Below are 25348 nucleotides of genomic sequence, written 5' to 3'. Positions count from 1 at the left end.
TAAAAAATGTATTAGGTATCTCTCTTGCATTTATACGTTTAACAGATTAAGATCTTTTCAGCTATTGTCTTTATCGCTTTCAAAAATTGAATTTTGAATGTAATTCGTACGTTCGCCGTAGCAGATCGGTATTTCAGAAAGTGAGATACAAAGTTTCATATTGTGATGTCTATTCTGTAGGTATCTACCTAGTCAATGATATTGTTTGTCGTACACTGTTACGGCGCCGTCCACCGGTTCACAACTTGTCACGATTTTACCATGATTTCCTGTAATTTATTACAAGGAATTAATTAAATACGCAACATAAAACATTTTTAACAATTCATTTTATTTTAATCATTATGGATTATAAAGATGAGCAACACAATGAGATCGAAGCTTTGGAGTCAATTTATTGTGGAGAATTGGAAAGTATGCATGGAATGTCTAATAACCTACAAATTTGTTTGTATATTGTAAAATATATTACTTTATAAAGAATTGCTTATAATTATTATTTGTTCGTTTCTTAGTTAATTTATTGAAACAATAGATTTATGTTAAATAATGTTCTGAAGTTCCAATTTTGAGATTTTTATAAATGGAACATTTCTTCAGTTTTAGCTGTAGAACCATTTTATACATTTTCCATACCTATTAAAACTGAAGAGTATGAGCCAGGTACTGGGAATGGTCTCAGCTGTTCATTGGAATTTACATATACTGAAAAATATCCAGATGAGTCACTTCTTATATCGATAGAGGAACATGAAAACTTTGAAGAAGGAAATGCTGAGAAATTAAAGGAACATCTGATGGAACAAATGAATGAAAACCTTGGAATGGTCATGGTATTTACTTTAGTTAGTGCTGCTCAGGAGTGGCTTAATGTACAGTGGGATAAAATTAAATTGAAAAGAGAAGAGAGTGCAGCACAAAAACTAAGGGAAGAGGAAGAAGCAGAAAGAGTAAGATATATTTAACGTTGTAAAGATATTAAAATAAGATTAATCTCATTGATGTTGTAATATAAAAAACTCTTACATTGTCATAGAAAAAGTTTGAGGGAACACGAGTTACGGTTGAAACATTTTTAAGTTGGAAAGAAAAGTTTGATGAAGAAATGGGATACACAAAAAAAAGAGAAATGGCCGAGAGAGAAGGGAAAAAATTAACTGGTAGAGAATTATTTATGACTGATAAAACATTGGATCAGTCTGATCTGAAGTTTTTGGATGATGGTATTGTTTTAAAATGCTTAATTTATTTAATTTAAGTTGAGCTATGCAAAATATTTGTAAGGAATATAATATTGTTTTTTTAAATTCTTAGATTCTGTTAAAGTAGACGAAAGTCTGTTTCAAAATCTTGATGATTTGGATCTGGAAGATGACGATGATGACGATCCTGATTATGAGCCGAACGTTTCTGACGATAGTGCCTAAATAAATATGCTATAGTTCTCCACTATTATTTATAAAATAATTCCAAGACTCCTATTTATTGAGTGTTTAAATACAAACTTAGTACTTAAAAGTATCGTTTAAGTACTAGAGTTTAGATGACAGATTGACATGTTCGAAGCAAATCTACCAATGTAAAATGAATTCATTAAAATTTATAGCTGCCATTTGCATTTTGTATAATGGCTGAAATTTTATACATATATGTATGAAAAGGAATAGATATATTTAATAAGGAAAATAATTTTTATAATTATGTACATAATTGAATCTTTTTCATAAAGCTTTGTTTAATGAACCCAAAATAATCATTTTTCTTGCACTTATAAATGTCCGAAAGTATCTTCATTCGAATATCGGAGCAAGAATATAATGAAATAAATACACATTAACGACCATAATTTAACATTTATTCATAGCTTTAGTGTTTAATGTACACATTCAGTAACAAATTCTAATGAGCATATAGTTGCATTTGAATAACTTGGATTCCTCTCGTTCTAGGTAATATGCATACATTAATACAGAGATGAGAAATGGCTAGCGGAACGGCACAGGGGCAAGGGAAGTACATACTGGTCTTTATTGTTTGCAGTCACGTGTTGCTATATGGTCTTGATATGTGACGTTTTCGACCAATAAGCGTGTTTGTCTTCGTGATTGTATTAGGTCTACTAGAAATAATCATAGGAAATAATGTGAAAATATCCAATTGGACCTGTATTCATTTTCTTAGCCATTTTTCACCTTTGTAATAGTATGATCTGATATAATTCAGAATAATTTAGAAGAGAGGTGTTTTGTTATATTTGTTACGTGATAGTAATAATCAAATCCATGTTGTTCATTAAAGTTTCTATTTCACGGAACATATAGGAATCTTATGACAGAATTTTTACTTTTTTATATTTACTTAACTTAAAAGTGACAATTACAATACAGTACAAAAAACACGGTTTTTACAATGTTGCCCTTCTATCTTTTTTTCTTGATGACAGTGTTTGTTAATGTAATATAAAACCATGATAAAATCGAACAAACGAAGTGACAATTTACATACATATATATGTGGCCTTACATAGTATACCTAACAGAACAGAATATATCTTCGTGTTTAGAAATTTTTACTCTTTTTGATGATTATAAATATCGCCTTTTTAAAAATATAATATATCATACTAAATTTCACATGATTACTTAAGATTGCAGTTTTTGAAAAAATTTGTTCATATATTAATAGAAATCAAATGATAGATAATATATCAGCAATATATTGATGTAATTCCTACGAGCAATAACTATTCACTAATTTCTTCTTTAAGTGTTCAAAAGAAAGTATCACAATATAATAATACTTTTTGATTTACATACATTAGTCGTTCAATTTAAATAAAAGTAAAAATAAAAATTATAAATAAATAAAATAAATAGAGATACGGATCTGAAATTAGTGAACAGCCTACGTACATATATAAAATATAATTGTGGCTTTAAATTAATAATAAATAAGTACGGAGTATCAGCACTTAAAGAAGTTGGATTAAGAACTGAATTTCCTGATGTATTAGAATAAAACTTTTGTTTAAAGGATTATGGGAGTGTAGCCATCTTTTGAGTCATTTTGTTTGAAATTTGACTCGAATTAACTTAAAACGACTGTATATACGTCAGAGCAGTCGTCTTGTCTTTCAACTCGCCAACACGTCATAATCTGTTGGGAGAAGAACACGGTTAGTAATGGTGTAATAATACTTTATTAACGTGTTACGCTTAACTAAGTGACGATTTGCGACTGTATTCAGCTACATACATAAGAAATCAGATTGAGACATGAATATATCTCTTCCAATCGCTACTCTAATGTACTATCACTCGACACTGAGATTTCGTCACTTGGCTAAACTCACTGTGACATTTTAAAGTGTAAAAGTAAACAACGAAATTCGTAGTAGCAAACATTCTCACGCATTGTATCCGGGCTCAATAACCGGCATTTTGGCTAACTAACGATCAATTACATGTTATATGACACATACAAACACATTTTATGCATGTATAGTATACGTTTCGTGCGGTTTCTCGGAATTTTATATTGGACAGAGCATGCGAAACTCGACAAAATATATCGTTACAAATCTAGAATAAAATATTGACATCTATATTAGCGCGTTTTTAATACGTCTTCGTGAAAATAGACACTCTTTGATACGTAGAGAAAAATAAGTCGTACTATTTGATTTGTATAGAATTGCTTTATACAACAATTGCCCGAAAAGTATAAACACCGAAAATATTTCAGGAACAGATACGTAACTGCATGTATATTTTAGGATATGAAATATATATCTAATGATCTCATTACCGTTCGTAAAATACTTTTTACATGTGACACACAGACATTCAAATAGCAAATTCGAAACCAGTTTTCGATTATATCGGTATGTGCTATCGGTAGCTTTAAACATTACATTATTTTACCCGTAAAATGATATTCGCTTACGCGCGAATATATTTGAGCAAACCTAAGATAAATTCGTCTATAATTTGAAACGGATACTAATTGCAAAAGCAACGATCAAACGTGTTGTATTAAAAGTCACAAATGACAGTTGTTTTGCATAATCTCACTACTATCTTTTCCCTTTCTTATTTATAAAATGATGTTTATTTATTAAAAGTATATATAAAATATGGCAAAATAAAAATGTGACAGCACTAAAGTGTGCTTCAAGTGCACCAATCATCTTTGGACCGTACATTTGTTCAATTTGATTGGGATTTCTTTTGGGGAAGTAGATTGACTCTTCAGGGTGAGAGGAGATTGGGACATATTGGCATCGTCCGAAAAGGAAAAATCGGGTAACCTTAAACATACAGTACAATATGTATTTGATTTTTACGAAAATTCATTTCTATGTAAAAAAAAATGTTATTTATAAAATAACATCTTTCAGAGAGAATCCCTCGAAATACTCGAAATAAATGAAAAAAAGAAAAAATGAAATTTCTAGTTATACTTAGAAACAATCGTATGTATTCGTGAAATTTTTCATTTTATTTGTTATCAATTTTACGATCGAAAAATTTCACTGTACAAATATATACTTAATTTTATTACGTTATGTTTGTATATGTATACTTAGGTATGTATGTGTATAATATAAAATCATAAACGTACTATGCAGGCGTACCTCTATGTGTCATATCGGTTTTTGTGTCTTTTTTTATGCAACATAAATGTAGGGCATAGAGGTGAATAACAACGTTATAAACTTTCTTTAAATACTTTCACTGGTTAATACCTAGTACGGTTTTAAACGATAAACTAGCAATCCTAATATTGCATATGGGATGAAGGGGGACGTTAAAATACTGCAATGTTAGCTTACTGAGACATTCGATGCTGTAATAATAGCACTATGTAACTGTTTCTCGTGCTTAACACCTCGTGCAAGTTATGTGGTAAAAGCACTGGCATTAGTCACTGACAGAGTAACAGTCCTTACAGTTAAAATTGTTTTACAACCGCACTGTTGCCTGTACTTGTGTCACGACCTGTCTTATAGTTTCAATACAGGATACAGCAATATTTTTATTGATAATGGTAATAATGATAGCTTCTGAATATTCCGCCCGGTGAAATCCGCTACAGATGTTTTAAATCGTGGCGGATTTCTACAGTGTCTCTGAAAAAGATTAATTAAGCTTCAACGGCCTGCACCGAAGTCAGTCACTGATGAGCAACGAGCATACGATAACGTAAAATGCTAAAGAAATAGTTGAACTATGATTCATACAACAAGCGTTTAATATGAAAGGTAGCTCTGCAGAGAAAAAATATTCCTTTCGACGTTTTTTAGTTTTTAGAAATTAGAAATTAACAGATAATATTCTATAGCCTTTTCTTCGCAGAAGATAATGAATATGCGCTAGCTAAATACTGAACATTTATGATTAACTATATTTGTAGTTATTTGCAACAACGAAAAAAGTTTCAGTTTCAGTTTCTAAGTGATATTAATTTTTTGAAAGAAAAGTATTAAACAAAACTAAGAGAAATAAAGCAATGCTACATTTTAAGCACTTCTGCAAGAGAGATTAAAAAGCGACATGCATGTTAATGTATTCACTGAGTTGATGTTAATTTGCCTACTATCATATCTTTAAACTTACTATTTCTTGTATGCACTATTGCCTTTCTAAACAAATTCTAATACCATTAATTCCTATTAGTCTACGCATCCCTACATTATTTCTAAAACGCTTCCTTTTTTAAACAAAAGTGTTTTTACAATAAAATGAGAAATGCTAGATGGAATTGTTGATTTTATATCATACTTACTTATCCGGCAGAACACGCGGTTTGGCATAATCTCCTGGCCAGTCGTAAAGATTTGGCAGTGGACTGTCATAGTTAGCATCGTACATCTTACTTACAATAAATTCGCGTTTGTCTTTTGGTTCTGGATACTCACTTGCCAATCCAGCTGATAAATGAGATAAAATTTGAGATATATTGTTCAAAACCACATTTAAAAGTTTAATATCATTATTATATATCATATTATCACAGGGTGCTCAGATAAAGATGCTAGAAGATTTAAGAGCCACTTATACAAGCCAAAATACAACGGTAATTAAGAAAACAAAAAATCGAGATTTTTATTAATTAATAATATTTAAAATTCAACTAGTGAATAAATGTAACAATCAAAGTCTCGAATGTAATTCCTACATTCTTTGTTTTTATCTTATTATGGCTTCCAGAAGCACCTTCAATGTTCTACAATCTTTGTTGGGACACCTTGTATATTGTTATTGATTTGAAAAATTAAACTTAAATATACGTAGTCAAAGAACTTACTTTTAGCGTAAGCATAGTCAGCAATTCGTACGGCGATATCAATTGAACATTCACGAATAGTGCTTAACGGCGGGTAGAGACTGCCCACTTCGAGATCTTCGTCTTTCACGTGATCAGCAACAGCTTGAGCCGAGATTAGGAATAAATCTTCTGTAATGTGATGACATCCAGTCGCGATGACGCCCAATGCGATTCCAGGAAAAATGTACGCGTTGTTTCCTTGTCCAGGTTTATATACTTTTCCGTTATAGTGCACTTCGCCAAACGGAGAACCCGATGAGAAAATGCATTTTCCCTGAGATACAAAAAGATATCGTATTATACCGCACGCTTCGAATAAAGTTTCATTAATACAATAATTTTCATACATTTGTATGATCGTAAGCTTGTTGAGCTGTGCACTCTGCTTTGATAGTTGGATTACTCAATGCAAAGATTAAAGGTCTTTCATTGTTTTTGGCCATTTCTTTCAAGACTTCAGGAGTGAATGCTCCTGCTGCTGCTGAAGCACCTGTACCAACATTCCTACTTTAGATAGAGATGAAAGCATGTCGATAAATTAAGGGTTACGTACCAATTAGAACAGTTGGTTTCACTTCTTTTACAACTTCCAATAGTGATTTCATCACTTTGTGATCTTTCGCATACCAGATTTTATGACCTTCCAGGTTACCTTCTGGTCGATTTTTAACAAGCAATCCATCAATATCCATCATCCAAATATTATCACGAGCTTCCTGTTCGGTACAACCATCTGCTTCCATCGCTTTAACACAAAGGTCAGCTATTCCAATAGCTGCCTATATTAATTAAAAGAGATTTAAGAGTCAAAATAGGACTTGACTGTAAAAATAGTGATCTGTTTTTATGATATATAAATTATTGCATACCTCACCAGCACCCAAAAATACGAATTTATTTTGGGACATAGATTTCTTGGTTATTCTTTTCGATGCTAAAATTCCAGCAACCGCAACTGCGGCAGTACCTTGTATATCATCGTTAAACGTACAATACTTATCACGATATTTATCTAAGAAACGAAAGGCATTGTGATTTCCGAAGTCCTCGAACTGTAACAACACATTAGTATGAAATATTTATTACATGTAACTAAATTGAAGGAAAAGAAACGGCATCATTTGTAAGCGTACTTGAATGAGAACATTTTGGCCATATTTTTTCACGCAAGCAGCCATAAATTCATCAATCAATTCATCATATTCAGCGCCTTGACTTCTGGGTTTGTTAAGACCAATGTAATGAGGATCGTCTCTCAGCTGTTCGTTATTTGTGCCGACGTCAATAGTAATTGGTAGGCATTGGTGCGGTTTTATGCCAGCCAGGGCGGTGTAAAGAGCTAATTTTCCTACCGGAATTCCCATCCCACAAGCACCGAGATCACCGAGACCGAGAATTCTCTCTCCATCTGTTACGCAAATTGCACGAACCGCTTGCTCAGGCCTAAATATAATGTTACGTGATAAATTATATTTGTGTAAATTAATGTAAATTACTGTAAATTAATCTATATTTTACAAGAAGAGGAAATATAATTTAAAATATGTTATTTTATAAAATTAATTTATGGTTTAAAAAATTCAGTACAGATATGAAAGTTTTTAATCTAATTTTACATGCTTTGTAAATCATAGAAACACATTACAAGATCTTGAGTGCTAATCTATTCAATAATTTATTCCATTAGCTCCCAAAAGAAGGTACAAACAACGGTAATATAGTTCAGGACTTAAAGCGCTAATTTGCACTTTTATGAAATACGAACCAGTTGTTTAAGATCTCGTAAATGTGACCTTTATCATATATTGTGATAAATAATCCACGAGGTCTGCGGTAGATAACGCCGAACTTCTGACAGGCTAATCCGACGGTAGGAGTATATACGATTGGCATCATCTGCTCGATGTTTTCACTTAATAGACGAAAAAACAATCTCTCGTTTCTTTCCTATGAATTAACCGATTTGTGAATCATCACTTCGAATTTAACAATTATCGATATCTTATCCATTTCAGCGACTTCAAAGATTTTTGGATATGTTGTTAGAGCTATAATACTAGACAACTGTTTCTTATACATGTAACCATTGCTCGGCCTCATAGCCTTAGTCAAAAGCTATCGATACCATTACAGTGAACCTTCTTTGTAACTGTACATCCGTGACAGCATGTGAATGGGTATTGGTAGCTAGCTGCCTCGTGGCCTAACCCAAATCTATATAAACTATAATCAAGAAATAAGAAATAGGTTTTGTTCAGGCGTCATTTTATCTGGTCGCCTTGAGGAGGCCGCCTATCAAGCTGATGCATAGACATAATTAAAACATAGATACCGACAGTTTTTTGCGAATATTTTGGAAATTAAGGCCAATCAGAAGTTACATGTATAGGGGAAAAAATGGGGAAAATGTTGATTTCTTCAATGTATCCAAAAATTATCGAAATCGGTGAGGTGAGTGAGATCGATAATTACCTTGAATTTTATATGTTCTTAGAATTGAAAATTATTTCTTATTTTACCTGCAGTTCCACGAGATAAAGATACCGATTTAAATCCTCAGTATACTTCATGACTGAGGCCTTGCACAGAGCCAATTGTTCTTCCTGAGTTTTGAATCTTGGTGGTTGCAAGCCGTGTATACCTAAGGATATTCTTTCTTGCAAAGTAAATGCCAGTCCCTGAATAAGAATATCAGATCTTTAAATATCTCAAGAAGAGGTACACTTCTGTGATAAATATCTGTTTTCACAACGAGGGAACTTTATCATTTGATTGATGATAAAAAAAGATTATTTCTTTCTTCGGTTTTTTTGGAGACTACCTTCTGTTCGTTAGATTTAAATTAGTTTTAAACAAAGAATTAAAATTTATGAAAGAAAAAATATAAAGATATTTTATAAGACATGGTAGCTAATAGAGATGAATTTTAAATACCTTATTAAGTCGAGGGTCCCTCAAATGGCCAATACCTTTCACCATATTGATAGGTACAACATCTCCGGACACTTCGTGGATTTCTCTGTATATCCTTTGAATATCCTTTGCAGCAGGATGCGTAGGTGGCAGCATTCGCGCCCATGATCCTGCACAATTTCTGCTGCTGGGCGATCTAGTAATCATCGTAAAGAAATAGTCATTTCATCTGCTTTTTTTTTGTTTAAATTATTTTTATAACTGCATACGACGTTGTAAATTTTTAAGTTCGATTTAAGTGCATGACTGTACGAAATATATGCAATGTTTTGTCAAAGAAGGATAATTTATAAGAGGGATTAAAAGATAATTCTCTTTTAAGAGTTTTCTTATCTCTGATATGATAACAAGCGTAAAAATAGTGTAAAAGTTGAAGTTCCTTATTTTTCGTAACGTAATTTAAGTAATTTCGGGAGAAGTAAATTTGCTAGAAATAGAAGCTTAATATTCTTCTGCGTTTAATTGAAAACATTTCCTGTTTCGTTCATAACTCCATGTTATAAACATCGTATATTGTTTGTTTCCTAGCTATTAGCAAAATTGTATTTAAAAATAAAACATCCGTTGGTTTATGAATCTTCAACACAAATGCTTGCCAATTAGTACGTTCAACTGAATGAATGAATCATCTACGTAACGTTCGATGCGTGAGAACGAGTTAAAACTACTAAGCTTTTCTAAAGACCGATTAACGTCACTCAGAAAATTTCTGTTCAATTCTATCATGATCGATGGCTTTTTCTTTTTAACGACAAACACTTGTTGCAAAAGTAACTTGTTGGGAAAACGATAAAGTCTCGAACGATTTTAAGGGAAAACGTTTGAAACAAATGGAAAAAAATAAACTGATAAATCACGATAACAGACACCCTTTTTGTGCAATTAAACTAGTATTATTAGTGAAATTTTACAATTTGTAAATTATCAATACCAGTTTTTCTATAATATAGTCAGAGCAAATATAATATGATGAGTATATTATTAAAAATACGTATTTTTCTTGTTCAGTACGTGTTTTTTTTTTTTTAGCAAAAAATTAATTAAAGTGAAATTAATTTTAACTTCCCCATATGTTTTATGCTTATATCGTAATATTTTGTATCTTACACATAAAGATCTCAGCATTTTCAGTTAGCTTAGAACTGCTGCGTCGAAAACTTAATGTCAGGGATAGTACAGATATCGATTTTACGATTGATAGATATAACTACGATTATATTCGTATTCTTCTTTTACGTAATCGCAGGAAAGAGTCGCAAGCGCATAGAATTGATTTGTAGTAAATCAAACAGAGATCGAAAATGTCAAAGTGGAGAGTTCGTATCGATTAAGGACGCGTTGGAAGCATTGTAACCAGAGAAACCAAGCGGAATGTGGATAACATGATACCCTGTCATTTAATCGTATATTCATTAGACTTAGAATAAATTCTGCATAAGTAGTAGTTTGACACGTTCACACATTCGTCACTGACCATGGTCTTTCAGACACTTTCAAATTAAGCTAACAAAGAGTTGCAGGAATAAAAATTGCAATATTACATGTTGGCAAAAGACATTTTCTTAAATCAGAAATCGAAATTTGCTTTGTTAGTTTTAAATGCTACACAAAATTTAAATAGACAACTCTCAAATATGCAATAACAGTATTTAAATGTAAATTATGTTCGTACGTTGAAAATATAATTTGTGAGTTTTAAGGTCGAGTGATCTTCTGACTATTCGGTAAATTTCATGGTCACTTAATACGAACAATAATTCCAAAAAGTGGCAATCAAGTGCATTTAGCTGTTCTTTTGAATTCATTTTATCTGTTCCTTTTATCTGCTCGTTTGAATTCGACAAGATTTCTGAATCATAGATAATAACTGGACATTGTGCAATAAAACCTTATCGGTTTGATCTGGTTATAACTAAACTATGGAATTAAAGCACGTGACTGCAATTGATTATACATACTTCATGGGTCGAGGTAGGATGAAGATGCCTGTTTCTAGCAGCGCTACATTTCATACGACCAAATTTCGTAGTAGGCGTGCGATAATAACATAGATACTTTCAAGTATATGTAACTAGGTAGCAAAAACGTTATTGCATTTCTGTAAAGAGAACGAGCCAATCTATAATTATTTCAATGGCACGCTGCCAAATTTAAACAAATAACTCTGAAAAATATGTTGATGGAAACGTTTATGTCCTGGACGAAGATCTACTTCATAACGATTATCAGTCGTTTCAGAGAAATCATTGTTACATTTTATTGCTATTAAGATAATATTATCGGATCGTTATTGAAAATCATACTCTCAGTTCCAATAATTTATAGATTCATAAGAAAAATATTTATTCGTTGTAAAACGTAGAAACGAGCGTTCATGGGATAATATTAGAAAATGCTTCAGGATGAAAAATTTTGTGTATCAAACTCTCTTTTCGATTGAATCGGAACTTTCTTCTGTACGCAACTCATTTGTATGATCAGCTTTGACCTATATCAGCTCTATCATATGGTAGCTTGATCATTACGGTTTCCTCGGTATTAGCTGGGTGCAGCTACATGACATAGCGTTGACGTCATTTTCTAGAAGCACGTGTGTTTGTAAAGACTATTTGTTATAAAGGAACAATAAATATTTGCATATGTAAAATTCACTAGCTTTGCGAAATATCTGCATACACAGTTTACAATTTGAAAGTTAAACAATAAACACGGGATCATCTTCACAAATGTTGGACGATGTGTTAAAATTCGCAAAGGTAGATTCAAGCATTTTACATTTACGATTTAAAATTTACTTTATAGTATATCTCTTTCATGGACTACTTTTAGAAACCTTTTTTAAAAAAAAGCACCTGATAGACAAAGCGTTAAAGTCGATACGCTGAATGAATAATATTACAATCGAATGATGCTGAACGTATCAAACCATCGATTAATTCTTTCTTTTTTTTCTACAAATAACATTCATAGTTAAGATATAAGTTACACGGTAAGGTATACAACCAATAATTTAAATAACTATGAAAAAATTGAAAAGTTATCTTTTTACTGTTTTGTAGCCATTAATTGTTATATTATCTTAAAATATTTTACTAATCTGAAAAAACTTGACATTTAAGTAAATTTTGTAAATATTTCAGAACTGAACTACATCCCACGTACAAAACGATTGTTTACGTGCCTTACGTAAGTTAGTCGATTTAAAGTATTATGTAAAATACCAATATAACTTTATTGGTATGTAATGGTCACGGTCTATGAGTATACCGTAATTTCCAGAAATTAATCTGATGATCAATCGTTTGTAATCGAAGCAACAATCTGCATAATTGGTTTATGACTTTTCCTTATTCACTGTTAGAGAAACATTTAAAATATGAAATATGAAACTTTTAATATTTAAAAGTTAACGCATGTAAGAACAAGGATCAACAGAAATACTTGAAGTCAGAGATACATAAAATAGTTGTTAAATGGCGAGGAAGCTTGTAGATAGCCATTAGTATCTTTTTTATTTCAAAAATAACTTTGACAAATAAAAGAGTAAAAACTAAGAATTTAATTTTTATTGTTTCTAATTAAATTGAAGAACTTTTTAATAAAAATTCTTCGATCTCAATTACTTTAATATATAATTTCGTTTTTCTTCGAACGATTAATATTTGTCTATGACCGAGTAACACTAAAACGCAAATATTTAATATTCAAATAAGAAACGAGGACTTAGACAACTGTTAATTCGTATTTATAGATTACCTTCCAAGTTTATACTAAACATATATTTAAACTCCTCTTTATCTCCATTGACCTTGTACTACTTGACGATGAAATTTTTTTTATGGAAAAATAGCATTAATCTAACGAAATAAAATACAAATTTAAGATAACCTTGTAAATATAAAAAGAAAATATTGTTAAGAATTTCAGTACCATAGTAAAAATCAGGATATAATAATAGTTTTATATTTTAACTTCTCCCTTCGTCCAATAACGTTAAATGTTTTAAATATACAATTTTATTGCATATATTTCATTTAATATGCAACATGAAGTCTCAAATCGTATATCATGTTTGCAAAACTGGTAGTCGCCAAATATACACAATCAGGAATGCATTAAACTCATGTAAACAGATATATATATGTATAAGTTCTAGGTGTCATAATAACAGTGTATTGGTTATTGTCTTATAGAACGAAAATAGAAAGAAGGAGAACAATCCAAGCAATTCCTTTTTATATACATTTACTACAAATGAATAATAATAAATTCGTGTCGTTTTTTAAACAATTTACTAAAATATAGCGAAGATCAATAATAATGGGTGGAAGAAGGATAAGAAAGGTCAAACGAAACGTAAGGACGTTCAACTCAAAATTTGTCGACGCTGTTTTCCACGAAGACATGATATTACACATTTCCAAGAACACCTCAAACAACGTCTAATATAGTTCGGTTATAAAAATAGATTAATGCAGTGTATATATATGTTCGTTTGGGAAAAGATGAATACAACAGGCGAAGTGCGAATTCCAGATATACATATGTATCTGGTAGCGTAGCTTGCTGCACGTGTTACAATCGATAGAGAACTTCGTTAAAACGATAGGTGCGCCAAAGGGAATCGAGCGAATGAATTATTCCGTACAAATAAATGATCATTCATTCATAAATAAGGTTTAAGGAATGACGATAACGCACGAACAAAAAATGTCACCAGAAACGAACCCCTATTTTCTCAAATTTTTCGACAAGTATCAATCAACACGTCCACGAGTCGATGTTTCGAGAGGAAGGAAAGACAAAGCAGGATGCGATGATAGAGGGGATAAAATTACCGGGCCTTGCACACGTTATACGATACCGGCGGAAATTGGATGCTGTAGGATGAAGTATAGAGGAAACAAAGAGCGTGCGAAATGGGAAAATTTGGGAGTTTATCCGGACGTGAGTACGATATGATTTCGTTTGGCACTGTCCCACAGAACACACGGTAACCCCGTATCGATCGACGGATTCCCAGCGCGTTCCTATTTTCAGCACTGCATTGCGGCAGAAGCTAGGTTACGGCGGCCCTTTTCGCGTATTTTGCTAGTTTCTCCGCCTCTCTCGGCGATCTGAATCGACGCGCACGTGCGTGCCTTATCGTACACCGGTGTAGTAAGGTCGGGTTAGGCGTTTAATCGAGATCCGTCGTTTCGTGTACGCGGTTTATTGTAAAAATTTTTGATACTCACAATATAGACCTCTGCAGGACGAACATTTCGCTCCTCGCGTGCTTACAGCTGATCGCCTCCCACCCGACAGGATCACCGCGCGACTGCGCGTTTTCGGCTAATCGTGCTCTTACTTGCTTGCTCACCAATGCTGACCCGCTTGCCTGCGCTCGACGCCGCCGCCGCTCTGTCTACTCTCGCACACCTTCTTCCCTTTCGACTTCAAGTTCGTCCATACAGCCGGTTACGCATACGCACGGCTGCTCCTTCACGCGATACACCGCACTGCACAAGCGCGCGATTCACGGTATACAGTCTTTCTACACGTCGATCGCACACCTCTCTTCCTTGCCAACCTCTTCACGTTTCCGTGCGCTCTGCGGACGCTAACTGTACTGTATGAGCAACTCAGTGTAAGTGAATCGATGTAAGCGCACAGATGTACCTCGCCTGTGGCGAGGGGCGATCAAACGTCTCGCCTGTGGCGAGAATACCCGAATTCTTCCGATCAGCTACTCACGTATTTGTTCTCTGATAGCATATCGCAAGAAGCGTCGCGACGCTCTGGCAATCGACCTAATTTCTTTCATATATTGAATTGATTAAGAATTTTCGAAGCGCATTTTCGAATGCGCAAGAAAGGAACTTTAGAGAACTGCAAGTGTTTTCTGTGTTTGTCACAGTTGCAATTAAGTTGTAACGAGATTTTCTCTAATTGGTTTTGAGAAAATTCGTCGACCTGAGAATTAAGCATTTGCTTTGAGTATTTTTTTTAATAAGAGGATAAAAGACACTTTTGATTTTAGATGTTACTTATTATTATTTATTATATTTAGATATATTTTTATATTTATTATTTATATATTTATATTTATTTATTATATTTTTATATTTGTTATATTTAGATGTTACTTATTATGGATAATTTTATATTTATTTGTCTGTTTCGTGTTTGTCGTGAACGACGGATGATACCACCTGCGACACCACGAACTTTGATATGCAGGTAACATCTGTGATACGTGGAATGAATATCAAACTACAGGCGCTCGCCGCGGTGTGCCGCTACGTGTTTAGGTGAAAATGGTCTATTTCTGTACGAGGAATAATGAGGGTATCTTATCTATGATAACATCGCACGATAACAAATTTATCAAATAATTTAGAAGTAAGCATTCGTGTTTAAATTGTTTGTTCGATCAATTAAACATCGTAACAGTATCTATAAAGCTTATTACTCATACTGATAATTTAATTGAAGAAATTCCGTTTTTACATTATTTATCAGAATATCTATTTTATCATCTTTAAGGTATTATCACACGAATATAATATTTATAAAAAAAGGACATCTTTGGTTGTTCCTTTGCAAAAATGTTTTCGGAAATCGAAAATAAAGAACGTAACTCGTTTCTTTAAATAAACCAACGATACCCGGACACGGACATTAGCTGCATAAAAAAGTACGTTGAATCTAACGCATTTTATTCTGACGCAAACGGGACACGCTCTAAAATAAAAATAAAATGTTAAGGAGATTTAATGGCGACAAACTTTTTTTTTTTAGTGTAGCCCACCCGCACGCGTTTTATCCCAGCTACATCTACGTGCATCTGGCAAGTGACCAATGCCGTTAAAAAAACGGAAGGCTTTCAGCGCGTCCTTTGTAGGTTATTCTCACGTTTCGTACTTGAAAAAATAATTTTGTTAAAGAATAGTGACGTTTTACTGTTGTACGAGAGCTTGCACACCGTTTGTCCGCGTTCTAATTGCTACAGATAATTATCTCAAACAATTTCACTCGGACGTTTATACAACACGAACAGAGTATTCTCATTTCATAGCACTTTAAGCTCAAGTGGTGAGATCTTTCCTTGGTTAACGATCTTGCAAAGTTATGGAGGAATTTAACCAGCGTCTCCAGGACCATAGTGGCGCTTGTTTTCAGTGTAAAAAGAACACCGTAAAGCGAACAGGCAATGTAGGACGTGAAATTGATGAACAGGTTTTCGTGGTAAATCTACAAAGGAGTTCTCTACGTGGCGAACATTTGCGAAGTTTCTGTGTATTCGATATTCTGGTCGGTTAGCGTTTTCGATATAAACAGCTAACGTCATGGTTAGTATAAGTAAGGTCGTTTCGCCGCAAACTTTTGCGAACGCGATATACGTATCCGCGTTCTTCAAATACAAATACACAGTTGTGAATGCGGTTAATAAAGCGGATGACATAATGTTGAAGAATTTGTTGCGCAAATTTATTGTGTAATGACATAAATCTTCTGCGTTGAAAGTAAAGATTCAGATCTCTTCACCTGTGACACTGTGCTATTTGCGTGTGATATCAAAGGCCAAAAATGAAAAATAAAATAAAATCGTGTAGGGACAAAGGATTAAAGTACGTATATATATTTTTGTAACATTTTATTAATTTCAGTTAAAATTGTTCCTGCAAGAAAGACCGTTTCATTGTGAAAACTTCAAAGCGTTTTAAATTATTTAAAAATTGTAATTTTAGGTAAATTTTTTCTATAGTTTACACGAAAAAGTAAATTCTTAATATTACAGGTATGTTATTACTTTAATATCTCTTTTTAATAAAGTTCTTTTCTGCGGAATATGTGTGAATTATTTTGTTAATTAAAACTGAACGAGGATTACTTGGAATAGGAGAAAAAGAAAGATTGTGATCACTTGAAAGCAATTTAAAATAAGAGTTTTTATTTTGTATTGATACTATATGTATCACTCCAAAGTAACTTTTTATTCTAATTAATTGTTTAAAAAATGACAATTTTAAAGTTTTAATTAATTTTAATTAAGTTTTTTAATTAAATTTTAACGTTTGACACAACTGTTCCGTGTCTTTATGAAATTTCTGATATCTGAAATGAAAACAGAGCAGCATATCTTAAGATTGATAGTTTCGACAAGTAAAGAATAAAGTAAACAGGTAAAGATAAGTACTAATTGAATCTACAAAAAAATGCAAAGAAATTCTTAGTAATGTCAGTTCCATTTAGGAATATATTTGTAAAAACCAGATTTTTGATAATAAATACAGCTAGTTACGTATGTAGCTATATTTCATGTATTTTTATTTTCAGTATATATTTCACTTATTTTTAACGCCATAAATATAAAATATTATTTAACATCGTCGTAATAATTCATTTCGGGATCAAACCAGAAGATATTCGATTTTATTTGGAACGTTGCTGTTATATGCATCTACTCGAATGTTTCCCAAACAGAACTGAAATTAACAAAATCGTCTCATTGTGTCGCAAAGAAAAATTATTAGACGTCTCGTACAGAGTCATATGTTAAGGTTTATTAGGACAGTAACGATGATTGCATTACAGTTTAGTAACTTATGCGTGAGATGTTCCGGCAAGAGCCTCAAAACAGAATAAGAAAATACATCCGCCACTAGCGGATACCATAGTCGATGCTCCGATCAATGATCGCGCTTTGTCCGGAGCATGACTACGATGCTTTTGAACAGTTTTAACCGCAGGACAAAGTTTTGGAGCGCCCCAGGCGCAACTTTGATAACTCACAGGTCCCAGTAATATGCGGCGTGTAAGGATAAAAGTTTATTTTTTTATTTCTCTTTTGTTTCTTTGGACTCAGGAACTTGCTGCTAGGCCGCCCCTGAACTTCCTGCCTAATTACGGAGCGCTCGTTGAGTCGTAAATCGCAAGAGATTGAAATTTTAATAACTATTCAACTAGTTAAGTCGTTCTTGTACACATAGATCCTCCTTTAACTGCATACAAGTGCACTAATCTTCGCAAACTCAACTAGGCATTTTCTTTTTTTCTTTTTTTTTTTATTGTAGCAAATTAACTTTATAGAACGACGCAAAAGTATAATCTCGCCTACGTTTAGAAGCGCGTACGTATATCAAATTTTCTGCGTTTAATACGTAGCTCCTAATAGAATCGATAAGTGTCGTTTTAATTAAGGCTTTAGCTGCAACGCGAAACGAACGAATTCGCCTGTTTATCGCTGTCTAAATCAATGTAGACGTGAGATTGAGTGCGTGAAACGGAACAGCAAAATTAGTAGACCTCAGGTTCGAACCACCAAAGCTACGACATATATCGTTCTCATTTAATTCCGCCACGTACTGAGCTTTATCGGTACGGAATGAAACAGCTTGACAATATACTGTTGTTGACAGCAACTCGAACGGATTAAATATAACAATATTTACAACGTGGTAGTTACATAGAAGCATTTCATAGTGCCAATTCGGGTGTACAACTTCCTAATAGTGTTTCTGCCGTATTCATCTCTTCATAGACAACATATAAATAACAATAAACGTAAGTGATAACTGCTCATATACATTGTACAGTCCATCTTTTTACTTTCTCATGCGCACAGAGACGTTCAAATCGTAATACACAGTCATACTCCTCTCTTTTACCTCTTTCTTTCTTTATAAATCAACTAGAAACTCGGGAGAAGTAGTCAACGCATTATAAACCTATTAAAAAATATCCACAGTAGTCTAACATACACAATGACAGTATTGCTACCTATCCTTATGTATCATTGGATACATCGATGCAATGTTGAACTCGCGAGAGTTTAACGATTTTGCCTTCTTTCGATGTATCCTTGGCGCTTTAACATTTTTGAACATCAACGATGATCTTTGTATTCTCCTTGTTCGCTTATTATAGTTTATTTACTTTTGTTGTTCGTTACACGATATATTTGATCGACGTATCTTCGAGATTGACGGTCACAATGATTGTATAAAACCACATTTCACTTCTGTTGCTGGCTATGCTTAAAGCGAGAAGCTCGAGGAAGTGAGCTTGATTTTCGGTTTACAGTTTGGCCGGTTTATAGTTTGAAATAATTTTCCAGGAAAGTGGCGGACCTTTGTGCGAAGTACCGCGAAACTATCGTTAACTTCGACGATAATGACTTTCTGCCTCGGCATGGCGATGTGCCGATGCATTTCTCCATTGTCTCTCCTTTATCCCTCTTTCTCGCATTGGTCGTTAAATATTTGTCTTTATTGATTATACCTGAAGTGGATGAAGTTTGAACATGAAAGTTTTATGTATCGTGTTTTATCTTAACAGCCTGCAACTTCTTACTTTGTTGTCTTTTCATTAAACCGCGACTGTTTGCACATTTCGTGAACTATTCGCTCTTGCTTCGGTTCGAAACAGAATCTAACTATTGTTTAAGTGCCGTTCATTTTTGTTTTGAACGTAGCTTATCAGGCACAGAATTGAGAATCAATAGGTCAAGCAATGAAAAACTCGATTACTTTGTTTGTTAAAAATATCCGAATTATTCATGCAAATATATCATAAAATATATTAAAAATTGTATATCACTTGCTGTTAGATTACACAGGTTGTTATTCATATATTCATGTAACTAAAGCATGTAATAAAATAATCCTTCTTTAAGAATGAAATATCCCTTCTCAGTAACTCAGCTTTTGGTTTCAGTAATTTGTGAAAATGAGCCTAATTTACATATATATTTCATAAGAGATAGAATCACTTTACTATAGTATTCGAACTGTGTTCAGAAAATTATTTCAAACTTTTTCAGCAATAACCAGCGTAGTCGTAATTGTCCCGATCGATTATTAAAGTTAGGTATTGCTCTTCCCTCTACTGTCTGACTATACTTCTCGATTTGATAGTCATCCTTATGATTACTCATTTCAATACTCGAACACGTGCATACATTATTAAAACCGGCTAATTTCGCTTGTCCGCGAAATCCGTATCCCGCCGGTATTTTCTCCGCTTGTTTAAATTGATTCTTTGCAGATATCGAAGCTCTGATAGCAATCGTAAATCCGTTTATTTTTGACTTAATTTGAGCGGCGGTTCGTAACCGTTCGATCAACTATTGTTCACGTTACGAACCCCTTTATGATTTGTTCGCGTTATATCAGACTTGTATTCGTTTTTCTAATGAACTAAGAAGGAATGGAAACATCACAGTCATATAGAGGATGTAATAATAAATACATTCGTAGTGTACTTAGGAAGGCGAATATTTCGTGTTTCTTTGTTCACTATACGTATGACTTTCAAATAAATTCTTCGGGCAGATAGTTCATAGCGATTTAATAAATTCGTTTCCGTACGAGGAGAAAAACATTAACAATTCAGCACTTTGGATACGTCATTCTACAACAAATTATAGACTTGTATCGTTACTTATACAACTCTCGTAATATCCTCTCTTCGTACGCGTTCGTTAAGTATCTATACTAACAGGGAACGTTCTCGAGTTTGTAAAGATAAAACGTTATGAAGTTTTTAGCAAGTGTACGTGGAGTGTTGTTAAGCGATACACGAGCCTCTTACTCTATAAATTTGTTAAGAGATGTAAAGTATCTGATCGTTGGAAGAGACCCAGTGAATCTCTGAAGAATCGTATTTCATCGTTTAAATATATATTCGAAATAATGCGATAAATTTGATTTTTTAATAAAAAATTACGTTGCTTGTTAAACTTGATCGACGGGGAAACTCGTTACTCGCATTTCCAACTAATCAAGTGTAATAATATTTTTATTTGCGAATCTCCCATGTTTCCATCCATCGTATCGATTTGTTAAAAATAAATCATATTTAGACTTTTCTAAGGATTAGAATCCATTTAACTGAAATTGATTTTTCTTTATCAACTTTTAATTCCACGATGTTCAAAATATATGAATTAAGAAATCATTCGGTTAAGAACACGCGAAGAAAAAAAATTCAATTTTCCAATTAGTCCAAGCTTCGAAATTTATTCGAGGATTAAGACGAAACCGCGTGTCTCTGATCAACACACCTTATACACTCTTCTAAAACTTCATAGTTATTTCGCATCGCGAATCTTCCTTCGGTAGGTTTGGATCTCCTCTTATTGCCAATACTCTTTTCCGTGATAGTTATACGTAGTAAAACGATGGAGAATGAACGGTGGCGAATTAATGCGGCGACGTAGATTTAATAAATGAGTCGTTAATGTCCTGTATGTATGTATCTTGAGGGAGATCGACTTTGGTATCCCTTTGGCAATTTCACTGATGCAAACGGTGTACCCACTTTCCTTCGTACGACGAATAATGGAGGATTTTGGATGGCTCCTGTCTTCGAAGTTATAGTTCGTTGTAAATTGAGCCAAAGACCCGTCCAAGTTACTGATCGTGATTAAAGCGAAACTTGGCCAAAGAGAAGCAGGCTCACGAACAGCATCACCAGCGCCATTCCACCTTTAACAAAAAATAAAGTAGCGAGACTTGTGATTACCTTGACGCGATCAAGATAACGACGTTCTAAAAATCTTTTTACGTTCTAGCAACGGGGTGGCTGACGACCAAGCCAGCACTCGACGTAAGAAAGAACGGACGTAGTACGCGATAACAGGCATTTACGATAACACAAATAACTAGTGTTGTGTGGCATCCGCTTGCCCTAAGTCTTCCCGTAAATACTCGTTTACTGCAACGGCCACCATGGAAACGGGGAAATATTGTCTGTATAATTATCCACGCGAATCTACGTACAAATAATGTCCATGAAATGATTTATGCGAGAATAATGGCCCCTGGCCAATATTTAACTTTGATCATTTACGTTTCCAGCAACTATTGTACTTTCTTGCTTTTATTTCTCTTCTCCTCGATGTTACCTTTTATCTTGCAGTTGTTGCTCGTTGGCGTGAGAAATAAAGAATTTTATGAAATAGGAAGTTTGTAATTTGATCGATCAGTTTATCGTGTATGCAGGATATTCAAGTAGTTACTATCCGATGTTTATCTCGTGAACGATAGCTTTGTGAAAGAAGCAGAAGAAAACAGAATTTCGCTGTTGTCTTTGATAAGGAACGTAATAAGAAAACAATGATTGTAATAAGAAATTGCCAATATGAAAAATTGACGTTTGCTGTTGTGTTGGTTTTAAAAGACGTTGAAACTTTCCCTTTCTCATACTTTCACATTTTACAAGGAGCGTTACCGGCCCGTAACTACGTGAACACCCTGTGTATACAATTTATTTTGTAAATAATTTAATCATTACGTCGCTATGCATCGTTCATGTGATATAACTCAATCGCGGATGCGATTGATTTATTTAACTCAACGTTGCCAGCACAGAGTTAAATAATTAACGAAAATCACGTGAAAACTTTAACAAGCGACGCGACATTCACGATAACGTTAGAAACATTAATTCAAACGTGACTGACGGCTGCTGCCACATAATAAAACGATTAAAGCTAACGATATTTAAATATCGCTGTGTAATTTCAATACAGAGCAGTTGCACATTTGATGGTAAAAAATTTCCTGATCAGAAACTAAATTTTCATAACAAATTCAATTTCTTTTTATCTGTCTTAATGAAAACTGTAATGAAAAAAATTCCACTTAAAACTTCATTAATTGTTTTGCGCCTTTCACAGGCGCGGTATAAAAGGAAAACCATCCTTAATCGTTCGTGTTGAGGTTATTGGATGTATGTAAATACAAAGGAACGCGTGGATAAATTATAAGGTAGAACAAAAAAAAAATATATATATATATATATATATATATATATATATATATATATTTGGAATATTAAAGTGTAAGTACAAAGTTCGAAATATAATTGAACTGATCCAGATCCGCACGCTAGCAGCGTTACCCTATGACTGAAAACCCCTGAAGCCAACGTTGCATGTATACCGTTTATGGTTTGCCTTCGACGCCGTCCTTTGTCTATACGCTGTCGATGGCTTCAGTGCTTGAGAAAACTAAAGACCAGATGTAGAGCTTTCTTAGAAGTGGCGACCACTTCAACAGTTCGTTTAAACGAATTATTATTGCTTGTTATTATTGTATCGTTACCATTATGTTCGTAAGTAACAGCTTTTTCCTATACTCTTGTTTCTTCCGTCCAATCATTGATACAAGTTTACACGCGCTGAAAGCGCGTTTACGTTCCCGTAACAACGTATAATGCGATACACCTTTACAATAGGGGAAAGGATGGAACGTTTCTCGCGTTGATTTGCATCGCAAACGAGTTGCACGGATTTTCGTTCCGTTGTAATACAGATATTGGGAAAAATCCTGTATCGGGGCACGCTTGAAGGGGGCACTTGCAGAGTAATTGCATTCGAAAGCACGGTCGATAGTAAAAGAGAGAAAAAAAAAATGAATAGGGAGGGAGGGAAAGAAATGCCGACTCGAAGCGAGCAATACAGTGGCTCGCAAAAGTATTCGAACGTTCGAAACTCTTCTTTGTATAGATTATAAAAAATATTTTCTTTCATTAGCGCCGTAACGAGGCCCGACTGTTACAAGATATTCGTTGAAAGTATACGTTCCGCGAAGATTACCAAAATATTTGAACAGACAGTTATTCGCTAGATTATCTTTAGCGCTAGTCCTATGTTTAAGACTTTTCTATTAAGATTATGCTATTATTCGTACTGTATGCTAATTTTCCACTAAGCGTACGTTTTCAATAAACGTCATGTAACTTTTATATACAGTTGCTTCCAAATGTTATTGTTGCAATCACCAATAGTCGTGTCTCGTCGCAGTGTCAGCGATGTTTGAAGAAGCTAGAATTCGTAGAATGCATGTAATATCTAAACAAATGATATATTAGGTTGAGAAGTTTCTTTCGTTTTATAAGGAAATAATGTGCAACATTTTCCGTTTTATATTATTTTATAATAACGTTCGACAGATTAGGTTTCATGTTTGTATAAAGATGCGTAGTTGTAAAAGGCGTGTATGTAAAAGAAAGACACTTTCCGGACAACTTAATACATTTACAAAATGTGTAGTAAGTGTTGGAATACTTTCGTGAGTCATTGTACCTTCGCTTTGTAACGAAGAGAACGTTACGCAATCTTGTACTGCCGTGTCGCGGTAAATATCGAAGATCAATGATATAATTAGGGATATCGAATCCTTTAAATGCATTCTGTCGTCTTAAAGAATGAATCGCCGAAGAGAACGTGACGCTATAGACTATAGAATATATAAATACGATGTGCCCGTGTCCTATTTACAGTTTGTTCCAAAACAATGGCGTCCAATTCAATTGTATCAGTCGCTCTCGAAGCACGACGCGCGTAATAATTGGCTCTGTTTAGTTTCACCGAATTCTCTCTTTTTTTCCCCCTGTATTTTCCTTTTTTCCCGTCTCTCTTTCCCCTAACTTCTCTGTCAGTTCCATTACCAGCCGGAGTTTGTGCGAGGATATCGGGTTGAACGCATTAATTACTTTCATGATCGACTAAATTGCACGGACTGATGCTGGCGAATTGTATTGTTTTGCTACCGTACTCACGCCATTGCCGCTGCACTCGCTACATCCATGCAATTTTCCTTTTAATTTAGCTTGCAATTTCTTTCGCGACCATTTTTCCCCGATTCTTATTCGACTGAAAAATGTTACTCTCTATCGACAGACAAATAATACAGTTCAGCATTGATTGCTTTCACTTTTTCTCGCAAAACCGCTGGAAATAGTTGAAAATGAATTTAACGTTTGAGCTGTTAAGCGCTTTATGTATGTACCGTTTTAGATAAATGAGAAGAATGTTATAAAAAGAGAGTTAATGGCTTATACATGTGCTCTATACGATGTATTATAGAAACAAATTGATCTATATATTTTTTCTTATTATATAGGAATACTAAATCTTGATCTAATATCTGCTAGAAATAATCTTCCATATGCATTCAATTATTTTGTAATCTATCTATGTGGTAACTTGTATTATTTTACTCTTCAGCAATATGAACGTCGTACAATTTTCTGCTGTCTATTAAGAAGTTTA

The 25348-nt window shown here is 33.7% G+C and overlaps 3 protein-coding genes and 1 long non-coding RNA gene across 8 annotated transcripts in view; 2 read left to right on the top strand and 2 right to left on the bottom strand.

Moving 5' to 3' along the window:
- The first annotated feature begins 187 nt into the window (after positions 1-187).
- LOC139991247 (RWD domain-containing protein 1) lies at positions 188-3036 on the top strand. Its single transcript, XM_072011219.1, has 4 exons — positions 188-414; positions 601-950; positions 1037-1223; positions 1315-3036. The coding sequence occupies exons 1-4, from the start codon at positions 345-347 to the stop codon at positions 1425-1427; spliced, it is 720 nt and encodes a 239-aa protein (XP_071867320.1). The 5' UTR covers positions 188-344; the 3' UTR covers positions 1428-3036.
- Positions 3037-3064: 28 nt separating this feature from the next.
- Positions 3065-14943, bottom strand: LOC139991246 (NADP-dependent malic enzyme). Of its 4 annotated transcripts, none has more exons than XR_011800769.1 (12): positions 14541-14943; positions 9265-9439; positions 8850-9008; positions 8096-8277; positions 7464-7773; positions 7200-7382; positions 6884-7109; positions 6678-6820; positions 6310-6604; positions 5788-5932; positions 4835-5131; positions 3065-3156 (listed from the first exon to the last, which is right to left on the bottom strand). XR_011800769.1 is itself a non-coding variant. In XM_072011217.1 (11 exons), the coding sequence occupies exons 1-11, from the start codon at positions 14564-14566 to the stop codon at positions 5092-5094; spliced, it is 1884 nt and encodes a 627-aa protein (XP_071867318.1). In that variant the 5' UTR covers positions 14567-14943; the 3' UTR covers positions 3065-5091. The 4 variants fall into 4 exon arrangements, 2 of the variants coding, with proteins under 2 accessions (XP_071867318.1, XP_071867319.1); XR_011800770.1 differs by having other exon boundaries at positions 4952-5131; XM_072011217.1 differs by having other exon boundaries at positions 3065-5131.
- Positions 14944-15395: 452 nt separating this feature from the next.
- Positions 15396-17297, top strand: LOC139991248 (uncharacterized). The gene is made up of 3 exons (XR_011800771.1): positions 15396-15982; positions 16087-16916; positions 17037-17297. It is a non-coding gene; the product is annotated as an uncharacterized lncRNA (long non-coding RNA).
- Positions 17298-17830: 533 nt separating this feature from the next.
- Sol1 overlaps positions 17831-25348 on the bottom strand; it is a 531756-nt gene continuing 524238 nt past the window's right edge. For both annotated transcript variants that reach the window (XM_072010125.1, XM_072010126.1), the window contains exon 13: positions 17831-21776. In XM_072010125.1, the coding sequence (XP_071866226.1) occupies positions 21715-21776 (62 nt within the window). In that variant the 3' untranslated portion in view covers positions 17831-21714. The remainder of the gene's footprint in view (positions 21777-25348) is intronic.

The sequence above is a fragment of the Bombus fervidus genome, chromosome 9 (genome assembly GCF_041682495.2).
Source record: "Bombus fervidus isolate BK054 chromosome 9, iyBomFerv1, whole genome shotgun sequence".
NCBI classification, from domain to species: domain Eukaryota; kingdom Metazoa; phylum Arthropoda; class Insecta; order Hymenoptera; family Apidae; genus Bombus; species Bombus fervidus.
This window is presented reverse-complemented; position numbering and strand designations above follow the sequence as displayed.

Bases quoted from the DNA above. Each gene is read 5' to 3' on its own strand.
- LOC139991247 (XM_072011219.1), top strand. From the start codon at position 345: ATGGATTATAAAGATGAGCAACACAATGAGATCGAAGCTTTGGAGTCA. The intron at 951-1,036 runs GTAAGATATATT...ACATTGTCATAG, and splicing joins AAGAGGAAGAAGCAGAAAGA to AAAAAGTTTGAGGGAACACG. The intron at 1,224-1,314 runs GTATTGTTTTAA...TTAAATTCTTAG, and splicing joins TCTGAAGTTTTTGGATGATG to ATTCTGTTAAAGTAGACGAA.
- LOC139991246 (XM_072011217.1), bottom strand. From the start codon at position 14,566: ATGTTCGTCCTGCAGAGGTCTATATT. The intron at 9,440-14,540 runs GTGAGTATCAAA...GATGATTACTAG, and splicing joins GTCCTGCAGAGGTCTATATT to ATCGCCCAGCAGCAGAAATT. The intron at 9,009-9,264 runs GTATTTAAAATT...ATTCTTATTCAG, and splicing joins GGGACCCTCGACTTAATAAG to GGACTGGCATTTACTTTGCA.